General features: G+C 47.7%; 2 protein-coding genes across 3 annotated transcripts in view; both read left to right on the top strand.

Moving 5' to 3' along the window:
* The window catches only part of LOC133003971 (diacylglycerol kinase delta-like), a 24,304-nt gene extending 15,748 nt beyond the window's left edge, over positions 1–8,556 (top strand). For both annotated transcript variants that reach the window (XM_061073810.1, XM_061073811.1), the window contains 10 exons: positions 2,226–2,339; positions 2,425–2,559; positions 3,876–4,039; positions 4,234–4,345; positions 6,157–6,249; positions 6,486–6,605; positions 6,712–6,829; positions 6,942–7,072; positions 7,430–7,529; positions 7,611–8,556. In XM_061073810.1, coding sequence (XP_060929793.1) covers positions 2,226–2,339; positions 2,425–2,559; positions 3,876–4,039; positions 4,234–4,345; positions 6,157–6,249; positions 6,486–6,605; positions 6,712–6,829; positions 6,942–7,072; positions 7,430–7,519 — 1,077 coding nt within the window. In that variant the 3' untranslated portion in view covers positions 7,520–7,529; positions 7,611–8,556. The remainder of the gene's footprint in view (positions 1–2,225; positions 2,340–2,424; positions 2,560–3,875; positions 4,040–4,233; positions 4,346–6,156; positions 6,250–6,485; positions 6,606–6,711; positions 6,830–6,941; positions 7,073–7,429; positions 7,530–7,610) is intronic.
* Positions 8,557–10,377: 1,821 nt separating this feature from the next.
* LOC133003990 (coagulation factor IX) overlaps positions 10,378–17,500 on the top strand; it is a 14,193-nt gene continuing 7,070 nt past the window's right edge. The window contains exons 1-3 of the mRNA XM_061073838.1: positions 10,378–10,449; positions 10,844–10,922; positions 14,038–14,216. Of these exons, the coding sequence (XP_060929821.1) occupies positions 10,862–10,922; positions 14,038–14,216 (240 nt within the window). The 5' untranslated portion in view covers positions 10,378–10,449; positions 10,844–10,861. The remainder of the gene's footprint in view (positions 10,450–10,843; positions 10,923–14,037; positions 14,217–17,500) is intronic.

Here is a 17,500-nt window from a genome sequence, read left to right as displayed (position 1 = left end):
CACTGTCTGTCTCTCTCTGTTCCTGTCTCACTGTCTGTCTCTCTCTGTTCCTGTCTCACTGTCTGTCTCTCTCTGTTCCTGTCTCACTGTCTCTCTCTGTTCCTGTCTCACTGTCTCTCTCTCTCTGTTCCTGTCTCACTGTCTGTCTCTCTCTGTTCCTGTCTCACTGTCTGTCTCTGTTCCTGTCTCACTGTCTGTCCCTCTCTGTTCCTGTCTCACTGTCTGTCTCTGTTCCTGTCTCACTGTTCCTCTCTGTTCCTGTCTCACTGTCTCTCTCTGTTCCTGTCTCACTGTCTGTCTCTCTCTGTTCCTGTCTCACTGTCTATCTCTGTTCCTGTCTCACTGTCTCTCTCTGTTCCTGTCTCACTGTCTGTCTCTCTCTGTTCCTGTCTCACTGTCTCTCTCTGTTCCTGTCTCACTGTCCCTCTCTGTTCCTGTCTCACTGTCTGTCTCTGTTCCTGTCTCACTGTCTGTCTCTCTCTGTTCCTGTCTCACTGTCTCTCTCTCTCTGTTCCTGTCTCACTGTCCCTCTCTGTTCCTGTCTCACTGTCTCTCTCTCTCTGTTCCTGTCTCACTGTCTGTCTCTCTCTGTTCCTGTCTCACTGTCTGTCTCTCTCTGTTCCTGTCTCACTGTCTCTCTCTCTCTGTTCCTGTCTCACTGTCCCTCTCTGTTCCTGTCTCACTGTCTCTCTCTCTCTGTTCCTGTCTCACTGTCTGTCTCTCTCTGTTCCTGTCTCACTGTCTGTCTCTCTCTGTTCCTGTCTCACTGTCTGTCTCTGTTCCTGTCTCACTGTCTGTCTCTCTCTGTTCCTGTCTCACTGTCTCTCTCTCTCTGTTCCTGTCTCACTGTCCCTCTCTGTTCCTGTCTCACTGTCTCTCTCTCTCTGTTCCTGTCTCACTGTCTGTCTCTCTCTGTTCCTGTCTCACTGTCTGTCTCTCTCTGTTCCTGTCTCACTGTCTCTCTCTCTCTGTTCCTGTCTCACTGTCCCTCTCTGTTCCTGTCTCACTGTCTCTCTCTCTCTGTTCCTGTCTCACTGTCTGTCTCTCTCTGTTCCTGTCTCACTGTCCCTCTCTGTTCCTGTCTCACTGTCTGTCTCTCTCTGTTCCTGTCTCACTGTCTGTCTCTCTCTGTTCCTGTCTCACTGTCTGTCTCTCTCTGTTCCTGTCTCACTGTCTATCTCTGTTCCTGTCTCACTGTCTCTCTCTGTTCCTGTCTCACTGTCTGTCTCTCTCTGTTCCTGTCTCACTGTCTCTCTCTGTTCCTGTCTCACTGTCCCTCTCTGTTCCTGTCTCACTGTCTGTCTCTGTTCCTGTCTCACTGTCTGTCTCTCTCTGTTCCTGTCTCACTGTCTCTCTCTCTCTGTTCCTGTCTCACTGTCCCTATCTGTTCCTGTCTCACTGTCTCTCTCTCTCTGTTCCTGTCTCACTGTCTGTCTCTCTCTGTTCCTGTCTCACTGTCTGTCTCTCTCTGTTCCTGTCTCACTGTCTCTCTCTCTCTGTTCCTGTCTCACTGTCCCTCTCTGTTCCTGTCTCACTGTCTCTCTCTCTCTGTTCCTGTCTCACTGTCTGTCTCTCTCTGTTCCTGTCTCACTGTCTGTCTCTCTCTGTTCCTGTCTCACTGTCTCTCTCTCTCTGTTCCTGTCTCACTGTCCCTGTCTGTTCCTGTCTCACTGTCTCTCTCTCTCTGTTCCTGTCTCACTGTCTGTCTCTCTCTGTTCCTGTCTCACTGTCTGTCTCTCTCTGTTCCTGTCTCACTGTCTCTCTCTCTCTGTTCCTGTCTCACTGTCCCTCTCTGTTCCTGTCTCACTGTCTCTCTCTCTCTGTTCCTGTCTCACTATCTGTCTCTCTCTGTTCCTGTCTCACTGTCCCTCTCTGTTCCTGTCTCACTGTCCCTCTCTGTTCCTGTCTCACTGTCTGTCTCTCTCTGTTCCTGTCTCACTGTCTGTCTCTCTCTGTTCCTGTCTCACTGTCTATCTCTGTTCCTGTCTCACTGTCTGTCTCTCTCTGTTCCTGTCTCACTGTCTGTCTCTCTCTGTTCCTGTCTCACTGTCTCTCTCTCTCTGTTCCTGTCTCACTGTCCCTCTCTGTTCCTGTCTCACTGTCTCTCTCTCTCTGTTCCTGTCTCACTGTTTCTCTCTCTCTGTTCCTGTCACACTGTCCCTCTCTGTTCCTGTCTCACTGTCTGTCTCTGTTCCTGTCTCACTGCCTGTCTCTCTCTCCATCAGACGTTCACTGCTCCGTCCTTCGATGATAAGATCCTGGAGGTGGTGGCGGTGTTCGGCAGTATGCAGATGGCCGTGTCCCGAGTCATCAACCTCCAGCACCACCGCATCGCACAAGTAAACCTGTCTACCTGCCTACCTGCCCGTCTCTCTGCATACTTGTCTGTCTGCCTACCTGTCTGTGACATTGTCTCTCTCTAAGTGTCGGACAGTGAAGATCACCATCCTGGGTGATGAGGGCGTTCCGGTTCAGGTGGACGGCGAGGCTTGGATCCAGCCTCCAGGTTACATCAAGATCCTCCACAAGAACCGAACGCAGACTCTGACCAGAGACCGGGTGAGTGGATCGGGTTTAGGCTCAGATTCAGGGTTAGGTTCTGTTTCAGGTTATGCATTAGGTTCGGGTTCAGATTATGGATTCCGGTTTATGATCAGGTTCAGGCTCAGGTTTAGACTCAGATTCAGGTTCAGATTCAGGATCAGACTCAGGTTAAGGTTCAGGATCAGGTTCAGGTTCAGGTTCAGGATCAGGTTAAGGATCCGGCTCAGACTCAGATTCAGGATCAGACTCAGGTTAAGGTTCAAGATCAGGTTCAGGTTCAGGTTCAGGTTCAGGATCCGGTTCAGACTCAGATTCAGGTTCAGACTCAGATTCATGTTAGGTTTAGGATCAGGTTCAGACTTAGGATCCGGCTCAGACTCAGATTCAGGATCAGACTCAAATTAAGGTTCAGGTTCAGATTCAGGTTCAGGTTAAGGATCCGGTTCAGACTCAGATTCAGGTTCAGATTCAGGATCAGGTTAAGGTTAAGGTTAAGGTTAAGGTTAAGGTTAAGGTTTAGGATCAGAATCAGGTTCAGACTTAGGATCCGCCTCAGACTCAGGTTCAGACTCAGACTCAGGTTCAGACTCAGACTCAGATTCAGATTCAGGTTCAGATTCAGGTTCAGACTCAGGTTAGGTTTAGGATCAGGTTCAGACTTAGGATCCGGCTCAGACTCAGATTCAAGATCAGACTCAAGTTAAGGTTCAGGTTCAGACTCAGGTTCAGACTCAGATTCAGGTTCAGATTCAGACTCAGACTCAGACTCAGGTTCAGACTCAGATTCAGGTTCAGGTGTGAAACGTGTGTGGCGTCATGTTAACATCAGGTGCTGCTGTTGATCCTGATAAATGTTGTAATTGTATAAACTCCAGGAAGATGAACATGTGTTTATTGGCTGTCTCAGATTCAGGTTCAGGTTCAGATACAGGTTCAGGTTCAGGTTCAGACTCAGATTCGGGTTCAGATTCAGGTTCAGATTCAGGTTCAGGTGTGGCGTCATGTTAACATCAGGTGCTGCTGTTGATCCTGATAAATGTTGTAATTGTATAAACTCCAGGAAGATGAACATGTGTTTCTTGGCTGTCTCAGATTCAGGTTCAGGTTCAGGTTCAGGTTCAGACTCAGATTCAGGTTCAGATTCAGGTTCAGATTCAGGTTCAGGTTCAGATTCAGGTTCAGATTCAGGTTCAGATTCAGGTTCAGATTCAGGTTCAGATTCAGGTTCAGGTGTGGCGTCATGTTAACATCAGGTGCTGCTGTTGATCCTGATAAATGTTGTAATTGTATAAACTCCAGGAAGATGAACATGTGTTTATTGGCTGTCGCAGGCGTTTGAGAGCACCCTGAAATCCTGGGAGGACAAACAGAAGTGTGAGTTCCCCCGAACGCCCCCCCCACAGCCCCCCCTCTGCTCACAGCCGGAGATGGTCTCCGAGGACGACGCGTCTCTGGTCAGTGAGCTGGGTCAGGCAGCGGGGGGGCTCATCCACAGGTAAACACAGGCCACTGTTTTAAAACTCTGTTAAAGACCTAGTCGTTATAAGTATTAATATAGATTTATTTGTGTTTATATATTTAATTTCAGTTCTGTGTTGGTGTCGTAGATGTCTGATGAAAAACTTTTTAGTGAGTAAGGTCCATTTATAAAATATTGATCAGATATTGACATATGTTTTGATGCTTCAGTATTCGTGAGGTCGCTCAGTCTCATCACAGATTGGAACAGGAACTGGCTCACGCTGTCAACGCCAGCTCCAAGGCCATGGACGTGGTCTACAACAGCTCCAAGAGCTCCGAGGTGGGACATCAGTCCTCTACTGTCCTGGTTCCCTCTGTCCTGGTTCCTACTGTCCTGGTTCCTTCTGTCCTGGTTCCTACTGTCCTGGTTCCTTCTGTCCTGGTTCCTACTGTCCTGGTTCCTACTGTCCTGGTTCCTACTCTCCTGGCTCCTACTGTCCTGGTTCCTACTGTCCTGGTTCCTTCTGTCCTGGTTCCCTCTGTCCTGGTTCCTACTGTCCTGTTTCCTTCTGTCCTGGTTCCTACTGTCCTGGTTCCTTCTGTCCTGGTTCCTACTGTCCTGGTTCCTACTGTCCTGGTTCCTACTGTCCTGTTCCCTTCTGTCCTGGTTCCCTCTGTCCTGGTTCCTACTGTCCTGTTCCCTTCTGTCCTGGTTCCTACTGTCCTGGTTCCTTCTGTCCTGGTTCCCTCTGTCCTGGCTCCTACTGTCCTGGTTCCTTCTGTCCTGGTTCCTACTGTCCTGGTTCCTTCTGTCCTGGTTCCCTCTGTCCTGGTTCCTACTCTCCTGGCTCCTACTGTCCTGGTTCCTACTGTCCTGTTCCCTTCTGTCCTGGTTCCCTCTGTCCTGGTTCCTACTGTCCTGTTCCCTTCTGTCCTGGTTCCTACTGTCCTGGTTCCTACTGTCCTGGCTCCTACTGTCCTGGTTCCTTCTGTCCTGGTTCCTACTGTCCTGGTTCCTTCTGTCCTGGTTCCCTCTGTCCTGGTTCCCTCTGTCCTGGTTCCTACTGTCCTGGTTCCCTCTGTCCTGGTTCCTACTGTCCTGGTTCCTACTGTCCTGTTCCCTTCTGTCCTGGTTCCTACTGTCCTGGTCTCTACTGTCTTGGTTCCTTCTGTCCTTGTTTCCTTCTGTCCTGGTTCCTACTGTCCTGGCTCCTACTGTCCTGGTTCCCTCTGTCCTGTTCCCTTCTGTCCTGGTTCCCTCTGTCCTGGTTCCTACTGTCCTGGTTCCCTCTGTCCTGGTTCCTACTGTCCTGGTTCCTACTGTCCTGTTCCCTTCTGTCCTGGCTCCTACTGTCCTGTTCCCTTCTGTCCTGGCTCCTACTGTCCTGGTTCCCTCTGTCCTGTTCCCTTCTGTCCTGGTTCCTACTCTCCTGGCTCCTACTGTCCTGGCTCCTACTGTCCTGGTTCCTACTGTCCTGTTCCCTTCTGTCCTGGTTCCTACTGTCCTGGTCTCTACTGTCTTGGTTCCTTCTGTCCTTGTTTCCTTCTGTCCTGGTTCCTACTCTTCTGGCTCCTACTGTCTGGTTTCCTCTGTCCTGTTCCCTTCTGTCCTGGTTCCTACTGTCCTGTTCCCTTCTCTCCTGGCTCCTACTGTCCTGTTCCCTTCTGTCCTGGCTCCTACTGTCCTGGTTCCCTCTGTCCTGTTCCCTTCTGTCCTGGTTCCTACTCTCCTGGCTCCTACTGTCCTGGCTCCTACTGTCCTGGTTCCTGCTGTCCTGTTCCCTTCTCTCCTGGCTCCTACTGTCCTGGTTGCCTCTGTCCTGTTCCCTTCTGTCCTGGTTCCTACTCTCCTGGTTCCTACTGTCCTGGTTTCCTCTGTCCTGTTCCCTTCTGTCCTGGTTCCTACTGTCCTGTTCCCTTCTCTCCTGGCTCCTACTGTCTGGCTCCTACTGTCCTGGCTTCTACTGTCCTGATCTCTACTGTCTTGGTTCCTTCTGTCCTTGTTTCCTTCTGTCCTGGTTCCTACTGTCCTGGTTCCTACTGTCCTGGTTCCCTCTGTCCTGGTTCCTTCTGTCCTATCTGTTCCTGTACTTGTCCTCCAGCTGGACTTACTGAACTGTATGAAGACATGTTGTCTCTGTGTGTCCTCAGGCTCTGAGCTGCAGTGTGGTGATTCATATGGTGAATAACGTCAAAGCTTTAATCAGTGAGACGGAGCTGCTCCTGACTGGGAACATGTCCATGGTAACATGTCCTCATGTCTTCATGTCCCCTTCAAAGACTTGAGCAAAAGTTTACTTATAACTTGTTTATTATCAAAATGTCTGTGAACTTAAACCCAAACCTGTGAGCGCATTACCAGGTCCAGGTCCTGGTCCTGGTCCCAGGTCCTGGTCCAGGTCCAGGTCCAGGTCCAGGTCCAGGTCCCAGGTCCTGGTCCAGGTCCAGGTCCTGACTCCGGTCTGTTTGTGTTCCTGCAGCAGCTGGATCCTCCTCAGCAGGAGCAGTTGAACTCAGCTCTGAACTCGGTGGTGCAGCAGCTGCGTCTCCTGGGGGACGTCCCCTGGTTGTGTCCCGTCATGGACCCGGCAGACCACGAGGTTAACGGGACTCTGCTTGTGATCAAGACTGAAACTGGATCCGTCTCATCCAGACGTTCTGAGTTGAATGCAGCTCTAACATGACACTTCCTGTCTCTGTTGTCAGGGTCCTCTGACGGACTTTTCAAAACGCAGTCGAAGCGCCAAATTTCGTCTTGTCCCAAAATTTAAAAAGGACAAAAACAACAAGAACAAGGAGACGTGTGCTACTCTCTCACTGCCAGGTAAGCTCTGTGTGTCTGTAGCTCTCTCTCTCTCTCTCTCTCTCTCTCTCTCTCTCTCTCTCTCTCTGTCTGTATTTTTGTCTCACTCCCACTTCCTGTCGGTGTGTCTCAGTTCAGCAGTGGGGGACGGAGGAGGTGGGGGCGTGGCTGGACTTCCTGTGTCTCACTGAGTATAAAGACATCTTTATTGGACACGACGTCCGTGGGGCGGAGCTCATCCACCTGGAGAGGAGGGACCTGAAGGTATCACTGCTGTTTCTATAGCACCAATCATACATGATCTCAAGGCTTTAGATTTAAGACCAACACCGTCTGGTTAGAGACATGAACACCGGGTACGGAAAGTAATCAGATTACATGTTTCACTCTTTGTTTCAATGCAGCCATTTACTAAAATCAAAAACATTCATTTTATTTCTCATTTCATATCAAGATGTCCTAGAGACTTGTTTTATCTGTGGGTCACATGTCCTGGTCCTAACTCAAGGTGTGTGTGTGTGTGTGTGTGTGTGTGTGTGTGTGTGTGTGTGTGTGTGTGTGTGTGTGTGTGTGTGTGTGTGTGTGTGTGTGTGTGTGTGTGTGTGTGTGTGTGTGTGTTAGGACCTCGGTGTGACGAAAGTGGGTCACATGAAGAGGATCCTTCAGGGCATCAGAGAACTGAACAGGAACAGCAGCGCTAGTGAAGCCTGACCAACACCAGGTGAGAGGTCACACACACACACACACACACACACACACACAGATCTGGTCTTGATTATGAATCTGACCCATTTTGTTTCAGGGACCACTGCTCCACTCACTACCTCCTGATCTCATCCCTCCTGGTCCACTCGACCTCGAGACCAGAACCAGGTTCATGTCTTGAATGAAGACTCTTTGTGATTGGTCCGTGACCACGAGGGATTTTGTCTGTGATGAACGCTATTTTTCAAAAAATAAAAAAACTGAGCATTCCCTCACACTTGAGAATTAAACAACCAATCAGATGACTCGCAAGTGCCTTGTTACCTCACTCATTGACCAATCAGCATCCAGGATGTGAAGGGTGGGGTGGACTAAAGGGCTGCACCAGAGCCTTGGACAGTGTGGGTGGAGACACATCAAAGTGTGACATCATGAGTCAATACACTGTAAAGAATATTCAAGATAGTCGTCACACGTGCAACAGGAATCTCATATCTGTCCGTGACGACTTTTCACACTCGTTTGTGTCTCGATGTGCGAAGATGAACTCGCGTCAGGATTTTATCTGGTTTGTCATCGTCCTCACAGAAGATCCATTTTCTTAGGGTTCTGTCGCCGAACTCGTGACCATGTGACGAGATTTGATCGGGTTGTTTGTCCCGTGTGCTAACGTTAGCTTGTATCTACAATGAGACCAAAAAGTACCAAGCTGAAGTTTAATTTAGTTTCAGGTTCTAAACATGTCCGGTTCGTAAGTCTTAGCATGCTAACGTTAGCTTGTTAGCTGCAGTCACACCATATTTACGTTTTCTGACCAATGACATGTTTTAGTGAAAACACATTAGTGCCTTGCTCAAGGGCAGCGGTTCATCCTCTGCTGTTTTTCGTGGTGGTCTGTATTTATTAGATAATTTATCTATTGATACTGTTTGCTGTCATACCTCTGTTTGTACATACGCCCCCTGCAGGGCTCTCAGTGTTAAAACATTCTGTCATGTACAGAGGAAACATCTGGAAGAAATAAATTCTGTTTTTGTTGTTCACTTGATTTTTCTTTCTTCTCTTTGTTGATGAATCGAACGTGATTATCTTCAAAAAACTCAACGTAAGCAGTTTGATCTGTTTGAAAAACGTCAATGTGTCGTAAATTAATCATTTGACGTTTTTTTCACTTGTTAAATAAAAACTATTTAAATTCTGTTGCCGCAACATGAATGAATCAACTAATCTTATTGAATATTTCTAATAACATGTTAAAAAACAAAATTTTCACAGCTGATGAGATTAATTTATTCTGATGCACTTTATTGATGATCAATTAATATATTACTTTTACACTTCATAAAACTTTGTTCAGTATTTTGTATTGATTATTGATTATTGATCTCTGTTGTGATGCAGCTGTTTATTCAGTGCTCGTCTTACAGTCGACACTGAACTTCTCTTCATCAGGTCTTTCTAAGTATTTTTGCATTTTTAGTTTTCTTACTTAAGTTGCTCAGAGCAAGTGAGGTGATTTAAGATAAGTGAATTAATCCTGAGGGAAACTCGTGTGCCAGCTTGCTTTGAGGTTACAGTAGAATAGAATACAGTGAAAATAAAAAACACAGTGAAAATGAAGTGCCGCAGTGGATGTGATGGTGGGAGGGGCTTATGTGCTTCATTACGTTTGAACTCAACTTTAGATGTAAAACAACAATATAATGTAGCAGCTGGGTAATTGTGACATGAGCTGTATGAATAAAATGTTCCATTACTCATGAATACTTAATTCCATGTATTACTCAACTGATTAAGAGTCAAAACCTTTGGGGGGTCAATATTTCAAGTTTCAAGGGTTCTTGTATAGTTATTAAGTATAATATAATTTGTTATTCATTATGTTATTACATGAAACATTCGATAATTGACCTTAGAAACTCAAACGATTGTCGGATTATTCATCTGATGATCACAATAACATAAAATATATGATTGATTCTTTAGTGACCTTTGACCTCACTGGTTTGTGTCCTCTCTCCGGCCTCGTCTTTTTTTGTCCTCTGAGCTGCTGATGTGACGTCGGTGAGTCAATATTTGAATTCAGGTCAAAGATCAGTCAATCAGCTTTGTCCCCGTCGTCCATTTTACGGCAAACAGAGGAAAACAGGAGAAGACGAGGACAACCGGAGACGACAGAGGACAACCGGAGACGACAGAGGACAACAGGAGACGACGAGGACAACAGGAGACGACAGAGGACAACAGGAGAAGAAAAGAGACAACAGGAGACAACAGAGGACAACAGGAGACGACAGAGGACAACAGGAGAAGAAAAGAGACAACAGAGGACAACAGGAGACGACAGAGGACAACAGGAGACGAAAGAGGACAACCGGAGACGACAGAGGACAACAGGAAACGACAGAGGACAACAGGAGACGAAAGAGGACAACCGGAGACGACAGAGGACAACAGGAGACGACAGAGGACAACAGGAGACGACAGAGGACATCAGGAGACGACAGACGACAAACGGAGACGACAGAGGACATCAGGAGACGACAGAGGACATCAGGAGACGACAGAAGACAACAGGAGACGACAGAGGACAACAGGAGACGACAGAGGACAACCGGAGACGACAGAGGACATCAGGAGACCACAGAGGACATCAGGAGACGACAGAGGACATCAGGAGACGACAGAAGACAACAGGAGACGACAGAGGACAACAGGAGACGACAGAGGACAACCGGAGACGACAGAGGACATCAGGAGACGACAGAGGACATCAGGAGACGACAGAAGACAACAGGAGACGACAGAGGACATCAGGAGACGACAGAGGACAACAGGAGAAGAAAGGAGACAACAGAGGACAACAGGAGACCACAGAGGACAACAGGAGACGACGAGGACAACGGGAGACTTGAGGAGACACCCGAAGATAAGAGGTATGTCTCCTTCTGTCCAAATTAATGAAAGTCAAAAAATCGTTTGTATTTTTTTCTCAGATAAAAAAATTCACTTTCATCTACTTTTTAATGAAAACGCCCTCATAACACTGATATCATACGACTACTGCTTATACTACTGCAATACTTACACTGCTGCTACTATTAATACTACTACTTATATACTTATACTACTACTACGACTTATACTGCTACTTTTTATACTACTACTACTTATACTACTATTTATACTACTATTATACTTATACTACATTTAGTTATACTTATCATTCTTCTTCTACTACTACTTATAGTACTACTATGCTTATTCTACTTCTGCTATATATTTTTTACTAGATAGAATACTGTATATGATACTTTATGTTTGTCTCAGAAACTTGGTCGTGTGAAGATGCTGCCGACACCGACTCTCTACTTCCTGTTCCTCTGCTCTGACATCATCCACTGTACAGGTGAGAGAGACAGGTGAGACAGGTGAGAGAGACAGGAGAGACAGGAGAGAGACAGGAGAGAGAGACAGAAGAGAGACACAGGTGAGAGAGACAGGAGAGACACAGGTTAGAGACAGGAGAGACACAGGTGAGAGAGACAGGAGAGACAGGTGAGAGAGACAGGTGAGAGACAGGAGAGACAGGAGAGAGAGACAGAAGAGAGACAGGTGAGACAGGTGAGAGAGACAGGTGAGAGACAGGAGAGACAGGTGAGAGACAGGTGAGAGAGACAGGAGAGACAGTTGAGACAGGTGAGAGACAGGAGAGACAGGTGAGCGAGACAGGAGAGACGGGTGAGAGAGACAGGAGAGACAGGTGAGAGAGACAGGTGAGAGACAGGAGAGACAGGTGAGCGAGACAGGTGAGAGAGACAGGAGAGACGGGTGAGAGAGACAGGAGAGACAGGTGAGAGAGACAGGAGAGAGAGACAGAAGAGAGACAGGTGAGACAGGAGAGAGAGACAGGTGAGAGATACAGGAGAGACACAGGTGAGAGACAAGTGAGAGACAGGTTAGAGAGACAGGAGAGAGAGACAGAAGAGAGACAGGTGAAGGACAGGAGAGAGAGACAGGAGAGAGAGACAGAAGAGAGACAGGTGAGAGAGACAGGTGAGAGAGACAGGAGAGAGAGACAGGAGAGAGAGACAGAAGAGAGACAGAAGAGAGACAGGTGAGAGACAGGAGAGACAGGTGAGAGAGACAGGAGAGACAGGTGAGAGAGACAGGTGAGACAGTTGAGACAGGTGAGAGACAGGAGAGACAGGTGAGAGAGACAGGTGAGAGAGACAGGTGAGACAGGTGAGAGAGACAGGAGAGACAGGAGAGAGACAGGAGAGAGAGACAGAAGAGAGACACAGGTGAGAGAGACAGGAGAGACACAGGTTAGAGACAGGAGAGACACAGGTGAGAGAGACAGGAGAGACAGGTGAGAGAGACAGGTGAGAGACAGGAGAGACAGGAGAGAGAGACAGAAGAGAGACAGGTGAGAGAGACAGGTGAGAGACAGGAGAGACAGGTGAGAGACAGATGAGAGAGACAGGAGAGACAGTTGAGACAGGTGAGAGACAGGAGAGACAGGTGAGCGAGACAGGTGAGAGAGACAGGAGAGACGGGTGAGAGAGACAGGAGAGACAGGTGAGAGAGACAGGTGAGAGACAGGAGAGACAGGTGAGCGAGACAGGTGAGAGAGACAGGAGAGACGGGTGAGAGAGACAGGAGAGACAGGTGAGAGAGACAGGAGAGAGAGACAGAAGAGAGACAGGTGAGACAGGAGAGAGAGACAGGTGAGAGATACAGGAGAGACACAGGTGAGAGACAAGTGAGAGACAGGTTAGAGAGACAGGAGAGAGAGACAGAAGAGAGACAGGTGAAGGACAGGAGAGAGAGACAGGAGAGAGAGACAGAAGAGAGACAGGTGAGAGAGACAGGTGAGAGAGACAGGAGAGAGAGACAGGAGAGAGAGACAGAAGAGAGACAGAAGAGAGACAGGTGAGAGACAGGAGAGACAGGTGAGAGAGACAGGAGAGACAGGTGAGAGAGACAGGTGAGACAGTTGAGACAGGTGAGAGACAGGAGAGACAGGTGAGAGAGACAGGTGAGAGAGACAGAAGAGAGACAGGTGAGACAGGTGAGAGAGACAGGTGAGACAGGTGAGAGAGACAGGAGAGAGACAGGAGAGACAGGTGAGACACAGGTGAGAGACAGGTGAGACAGGTGAGAGAGACAGGAGAGAGAGACAGGAGAGAGAGACAGAAGAGAGACAGGTGAGAGATACAGGAGAGACACAGGTGAGAGACAAGTGAGAGACAGGTTAGAGAGACAGGAGAGAGAGACAGAAGAGAGACAGGTGAAGGACAGGAGAGAGAGACAGGTGAGAGAGACAGGTGAGACAGGTGAGAGAGACAGGTGAGAGAGACAGGAGAGACAGGTGAGAGAGACAGGTGAGAGACAGGAGAGACAGGTGAGAGACAGGAGAGACAGGTGAGAGACAGGAGAGACAGGAGAGAGAGACAGAAGAGAGACAGGTGAGACAGGTGAGAGATACAGGAGAGACAGGTGAGAGAGACAGGAGAGAGAGACAGGAGAGAGAGACAGAAGAGAGACAGGTGAGAGATACAGGAGAGACACAGGTGAGAGACAAGTGAGAGACAGGTTAGAGAGACAGGAGAGAGAGACAGAAGAGAGACAGGTGAAGGACAGGTGAGAGAGACAGGTGAGACAGGTGAGAGACAGGAGAGACAGGTGAGCGAGACAGAAGAGAGAGACAGAAGAGAGACAGGTGAGAGACAGGAGAGACAGGTGAGAGAGACAGGAGAGACAGGTGAGAGAGACAGGAGAGAGAGACAGGAGAGAGAGACAGAAGAGAGACAGGTGAGAGATACAGGTGAGACAGGTGAGAGAGACAGGAGAGACAGGTGAGAGAGACAGGAGAGAGAGACAGAAGAGAGACAGGTGAGACAGGTGAGAGACAGAAGAGAGAGACAGAAGAGAGAGACAGGTGAAGGACACAGGTGAGGGACAGGAGAGAGCGACAGGAGAGACACAGGAGAGACACAGGTTAGAGAGACAAGTGAGAGACAGGTTAGAGAGACAGGAGAGAGAGAGAGAAGAGAGACAGGTGAGACAGGTGAGAGAGACAGAAGAGAGACAGGTGAGACAGGTGAGAGAGACAGGTGAACGACACAGGTGAGGGACAGGAGAGAGCGACAGGAGAGACACAGGTGAGAGAGACAAGTGAGAGACAGGTTAGAGAGACAGGAGAGAGAGAGAGAAGAGAGACAGGTGAGACAGGTGAGAGAGACAGAAGAGAGACAGGTGAGAGAGACAGGTGAAGGACACAGGTGAGGGACAGGAGAGAGCGACAGGAGAGACACAGGTGAGAGACAGGTGAGAGAGACAGGAGAGAGAGACAGAAGAGAGACAGGTGAGACAGGTGAGAGAGACAGGTAAGGGACACAGGTGAGAGCGACAGGAGAGAGAGACAGAAGAGAGACAGGTGAGAGACAGGTGAGAGAGACAGGAGAGAGAGACAGGTGAGACACAGGAAGACTCTTTGACAAGTTGTCTTTCACCCTCAGTGTTTCTGGACCAACCTTCAGCAGGTCAGATCCTGCACTCCACCTCCTCGTCCACCAGGAGGCGTCGAGCCAACTCCTTCCTTGAGGAGATCTTACCTGGAAACCTGGAGAGGGAGTGTTTCGAAGAAATGTGTTCCCAGGAGGAGGCGGCGGAAATCTTTCAGAACCAAGAGACCACGGTACGAGCCGACCTGAGGACACGCAGGGTCACAGCTGTCCCTCTAAGATGATGTCACACATCTCTGACCCTCTGACTGACACTTGCATTATGTCCAGCAGGTGGCAGCACCTTTCACAGAATATCCGCACATGATTGGAATGTAACAGGAACATTAGAGGAACATAAGGGAACGTGAAAAGAACATATGGGAACATTAGGGGAACGTGAGAAGAACATATGGGAACGTGAGAAGAACATATGGGAACGTGAGGGTAACATAAGGGAACGTGACAAGAACATATGGGAACATTAGGGGAACGTGAGAAGAACATATGGGAATGTGAGGGTAACATAAGGGAACGTGAGAAGAACATATGGGAACATTAGGGGAACGTGAGAAGAACATATGGGAACATAAGGGAACGTGAGAAGAACATATGGGAACATTAGGGGAACGTGAGAAGAACATATGGGAACGTGAGAAGAACATTAGGGGAACGTGAGAAGAACATATGGGAACGTGAGAAGAACATTAGGGGAACGTGAGAAGAACATATGGGAACGTGAGGGGAACATAAGGGAACGTGAGAAGAACATATGGGAACATTAGGGGAACGTGAGAAGAACATATGGGAACGTGAGAAGAACATATGGGAACGTGAGGGGAACATAAGGGAACGTGAGAAGAACATATGGGAACGTGAGAAGAACATATGGGAACGTAATAGGAACATTAGAGGAACATAAGGGAACGTGACAAGAACATATGGGAACATTAGGGGAACGTGAGAAGAACATATGGGAACGTGAGGGTAACATTAGAGGAACATAAGGGAACATGAGAAAAACATAAGGGAACATTAGCGGAACATATGGGAACGTGAGGGGAACATAAGGGAACGTGAGAAGAACATATGGGAACGTGAGAAGATCATTAGGGGAACGTGAGAAGAACATATGGGAACGTAACAGGAACATTAGAGGAACATATGGGAACGTGAGGGTAACATAAGGGAACATGAGAAAAACATAAGGGAACATTAGCGGAACATATGGGAACGTGAGGGTAACATAAGGGAACGTGAGGGTAACATAAGGGAACGTGAGAAAAACATATGGGAACGTGAGAAGAACATTAGGGGAACGTGAGAAGAACATATGGGAACATGAGGGTAACATAAGGGAGCGTGAGAAGAACATATGGGAACATAAGGGGAACGTGAGAAGGACATTAGGGGAACGTGAGGGTAACATAAGGGAACGTGAGAAGAACATATGGGAACATTAGGGGAACGTGAGAAGAACATATGGGAACCTAAGGGAACGTGAGAAGAACATATGGGAACATTAGGGGAACGTGAGAAGAACATATGGGAACGTGAGGGTAACATAAGGGAACGTGAGGGTAACATAAGGGAACGTGAGAAAAACATATGGGAACGTGAGAAGAACATTAGGGGAACGTGAGAAGAACATATGGGAACATGAGGGTAACATAAGGGAGCGTGAGAAGAACATATGGGAACATAAGGGGAACGTGAGAAGAACATTAGGGGAACGTGAGGGTAACATAAGGGAACGTGAGAAGAACATATGGGAACATTAGGGGAACGTGAGAAGAACATATGGGAACATAAGGGAACGTGAGAAGAACATATGGGAACATTAGGGGAACGTGAGAAGAACATATGGGAACATTAGGGGAACGTGAGAAGAACATATGGGAACGTGAGGGTAACATAAGGGAACGTGAGAAGAACATTAGCGGAACGTGAGAAGAACATAAGGGAACATTAGGGAACGTGAGGGTAACATAAGGGAACGTAAGAAGAACATTAGGGGAACTTGAGAAGAACATATGGGAACATGAGGGTAACATAAGGGAACGTGAGAAGAACATATGGGAACGTAACAGGAACATTAGAGGAACATAAGGGAACATGAGAAAAACATAAGGGAACATTAGCGGAACATATGGGAACGTGAGGGGAACATAAGGGAACGTGAGAAGAACATATGGGAACGTGAGAAGATCATTAGGGGAACGTGAGAAGAACATATGGGAACGTAACAGGAACATTAGAGGAACATATGGGAACGTGAGGGTAACATAAGGGAACATGAGAAAAACATAAGGGAACATTAGCGGAACATATGGGAACGTGAGGGTAACATAAGGGAACGTGAGGGTAACATAAGGGAACGTGAAAAAAACATATGGGAACGTGAGAAGAACATTAGGGGAACGTGAGAAGAACATATGGGAACATGAGGGTAACATAAGGGAGCGTGAGAAGAACATATGGGAACATAAGGGGAACGTGAGAAGAACATTAGGGGAACGTGAGGGTAACATAAGGGAACGTGAGAAGAACATATGGGAACATTAGGGGAACGTGAGAAGAACATATGGGAACATAAGGGAACGTGAGAAGAACATATGGGAACATTAGGGGAACGTGAGAAGAGCATATGGGAACGTGAGGGTAACATAAGGGAACGTGAGGGTAACATAAGGGAACGTGAGAAAAACATATGGGAACGTGAGAAGAACATTAGGGGAACGTGAGAAGAACATATGGGAACATGAGGGTAACATAAGGGAGCGTGAGAAGAACATATGGGAACATAAGGGGAACGTGAGAAGAACATTAGGGGAACGTGAGGGTAACATAAGGGAACGTGAGAAGAACATATGGGAACATTAGGGGAACGTGAGAAGAACATATGGGAACATAAGGGAACGTGAGAAGAACATATGGGAACATTAGGGGAACGTGAGAAGAACATATGGGAACATTAGGGGAACGTGAGAAGAACATATGGGAACGTGAGGGTAACATAAGGGAACGTGAGAAGAACATTAGCGGAACGTGAGAAGAACATAAGGGAACATTAGGGAACGTGAGGGTAACATAAGGGAACGTGAGAAGAACATTAGGGGAACGTGAGAAGAACATATGGGAACGTGAGGGTAACATAAGGGAACGTGAGAAGAACATTAGGGGAACGTGAGAAGAACATATGGGAACATGAGGGTAACATAAGGGAACATGAGAAGAACATATGGGAACGTGAGAAGAACATATGGGAACGTAACAGGAACATTAGAGGAACATAAGGGAACATGAGAAAAACATAAGGGAACATTAGCGGAACATATGGGAACGTGAGAAGAACATATGGGAACATGAGGGTAACATAAGGGAACATGAGAAGAACATATGGGAACGTGAGAAGAACATATGGGAACGTAACAGGAACATTAGAGGAACATATGGGAACGTGAGGGTAACATAAGGG

Source organism: Limanda limanda, chromosome 6, assembly GCF_963576545.1.
Source record: "Limanda limanda chromosome 6, fLimLim1.1, whole genome shotgun sequence".
NCBI classification, from domain to species: domain Eukaryota; kingdom Metazoa; phylum Chordata; class Actinopteri; order Pleuronectiformes; family Pleuronectidae; genus Limanda; species Limanda limanda.
This window is presented reverse-complemented; position numbering and strand designations above follow the sequence as displayed.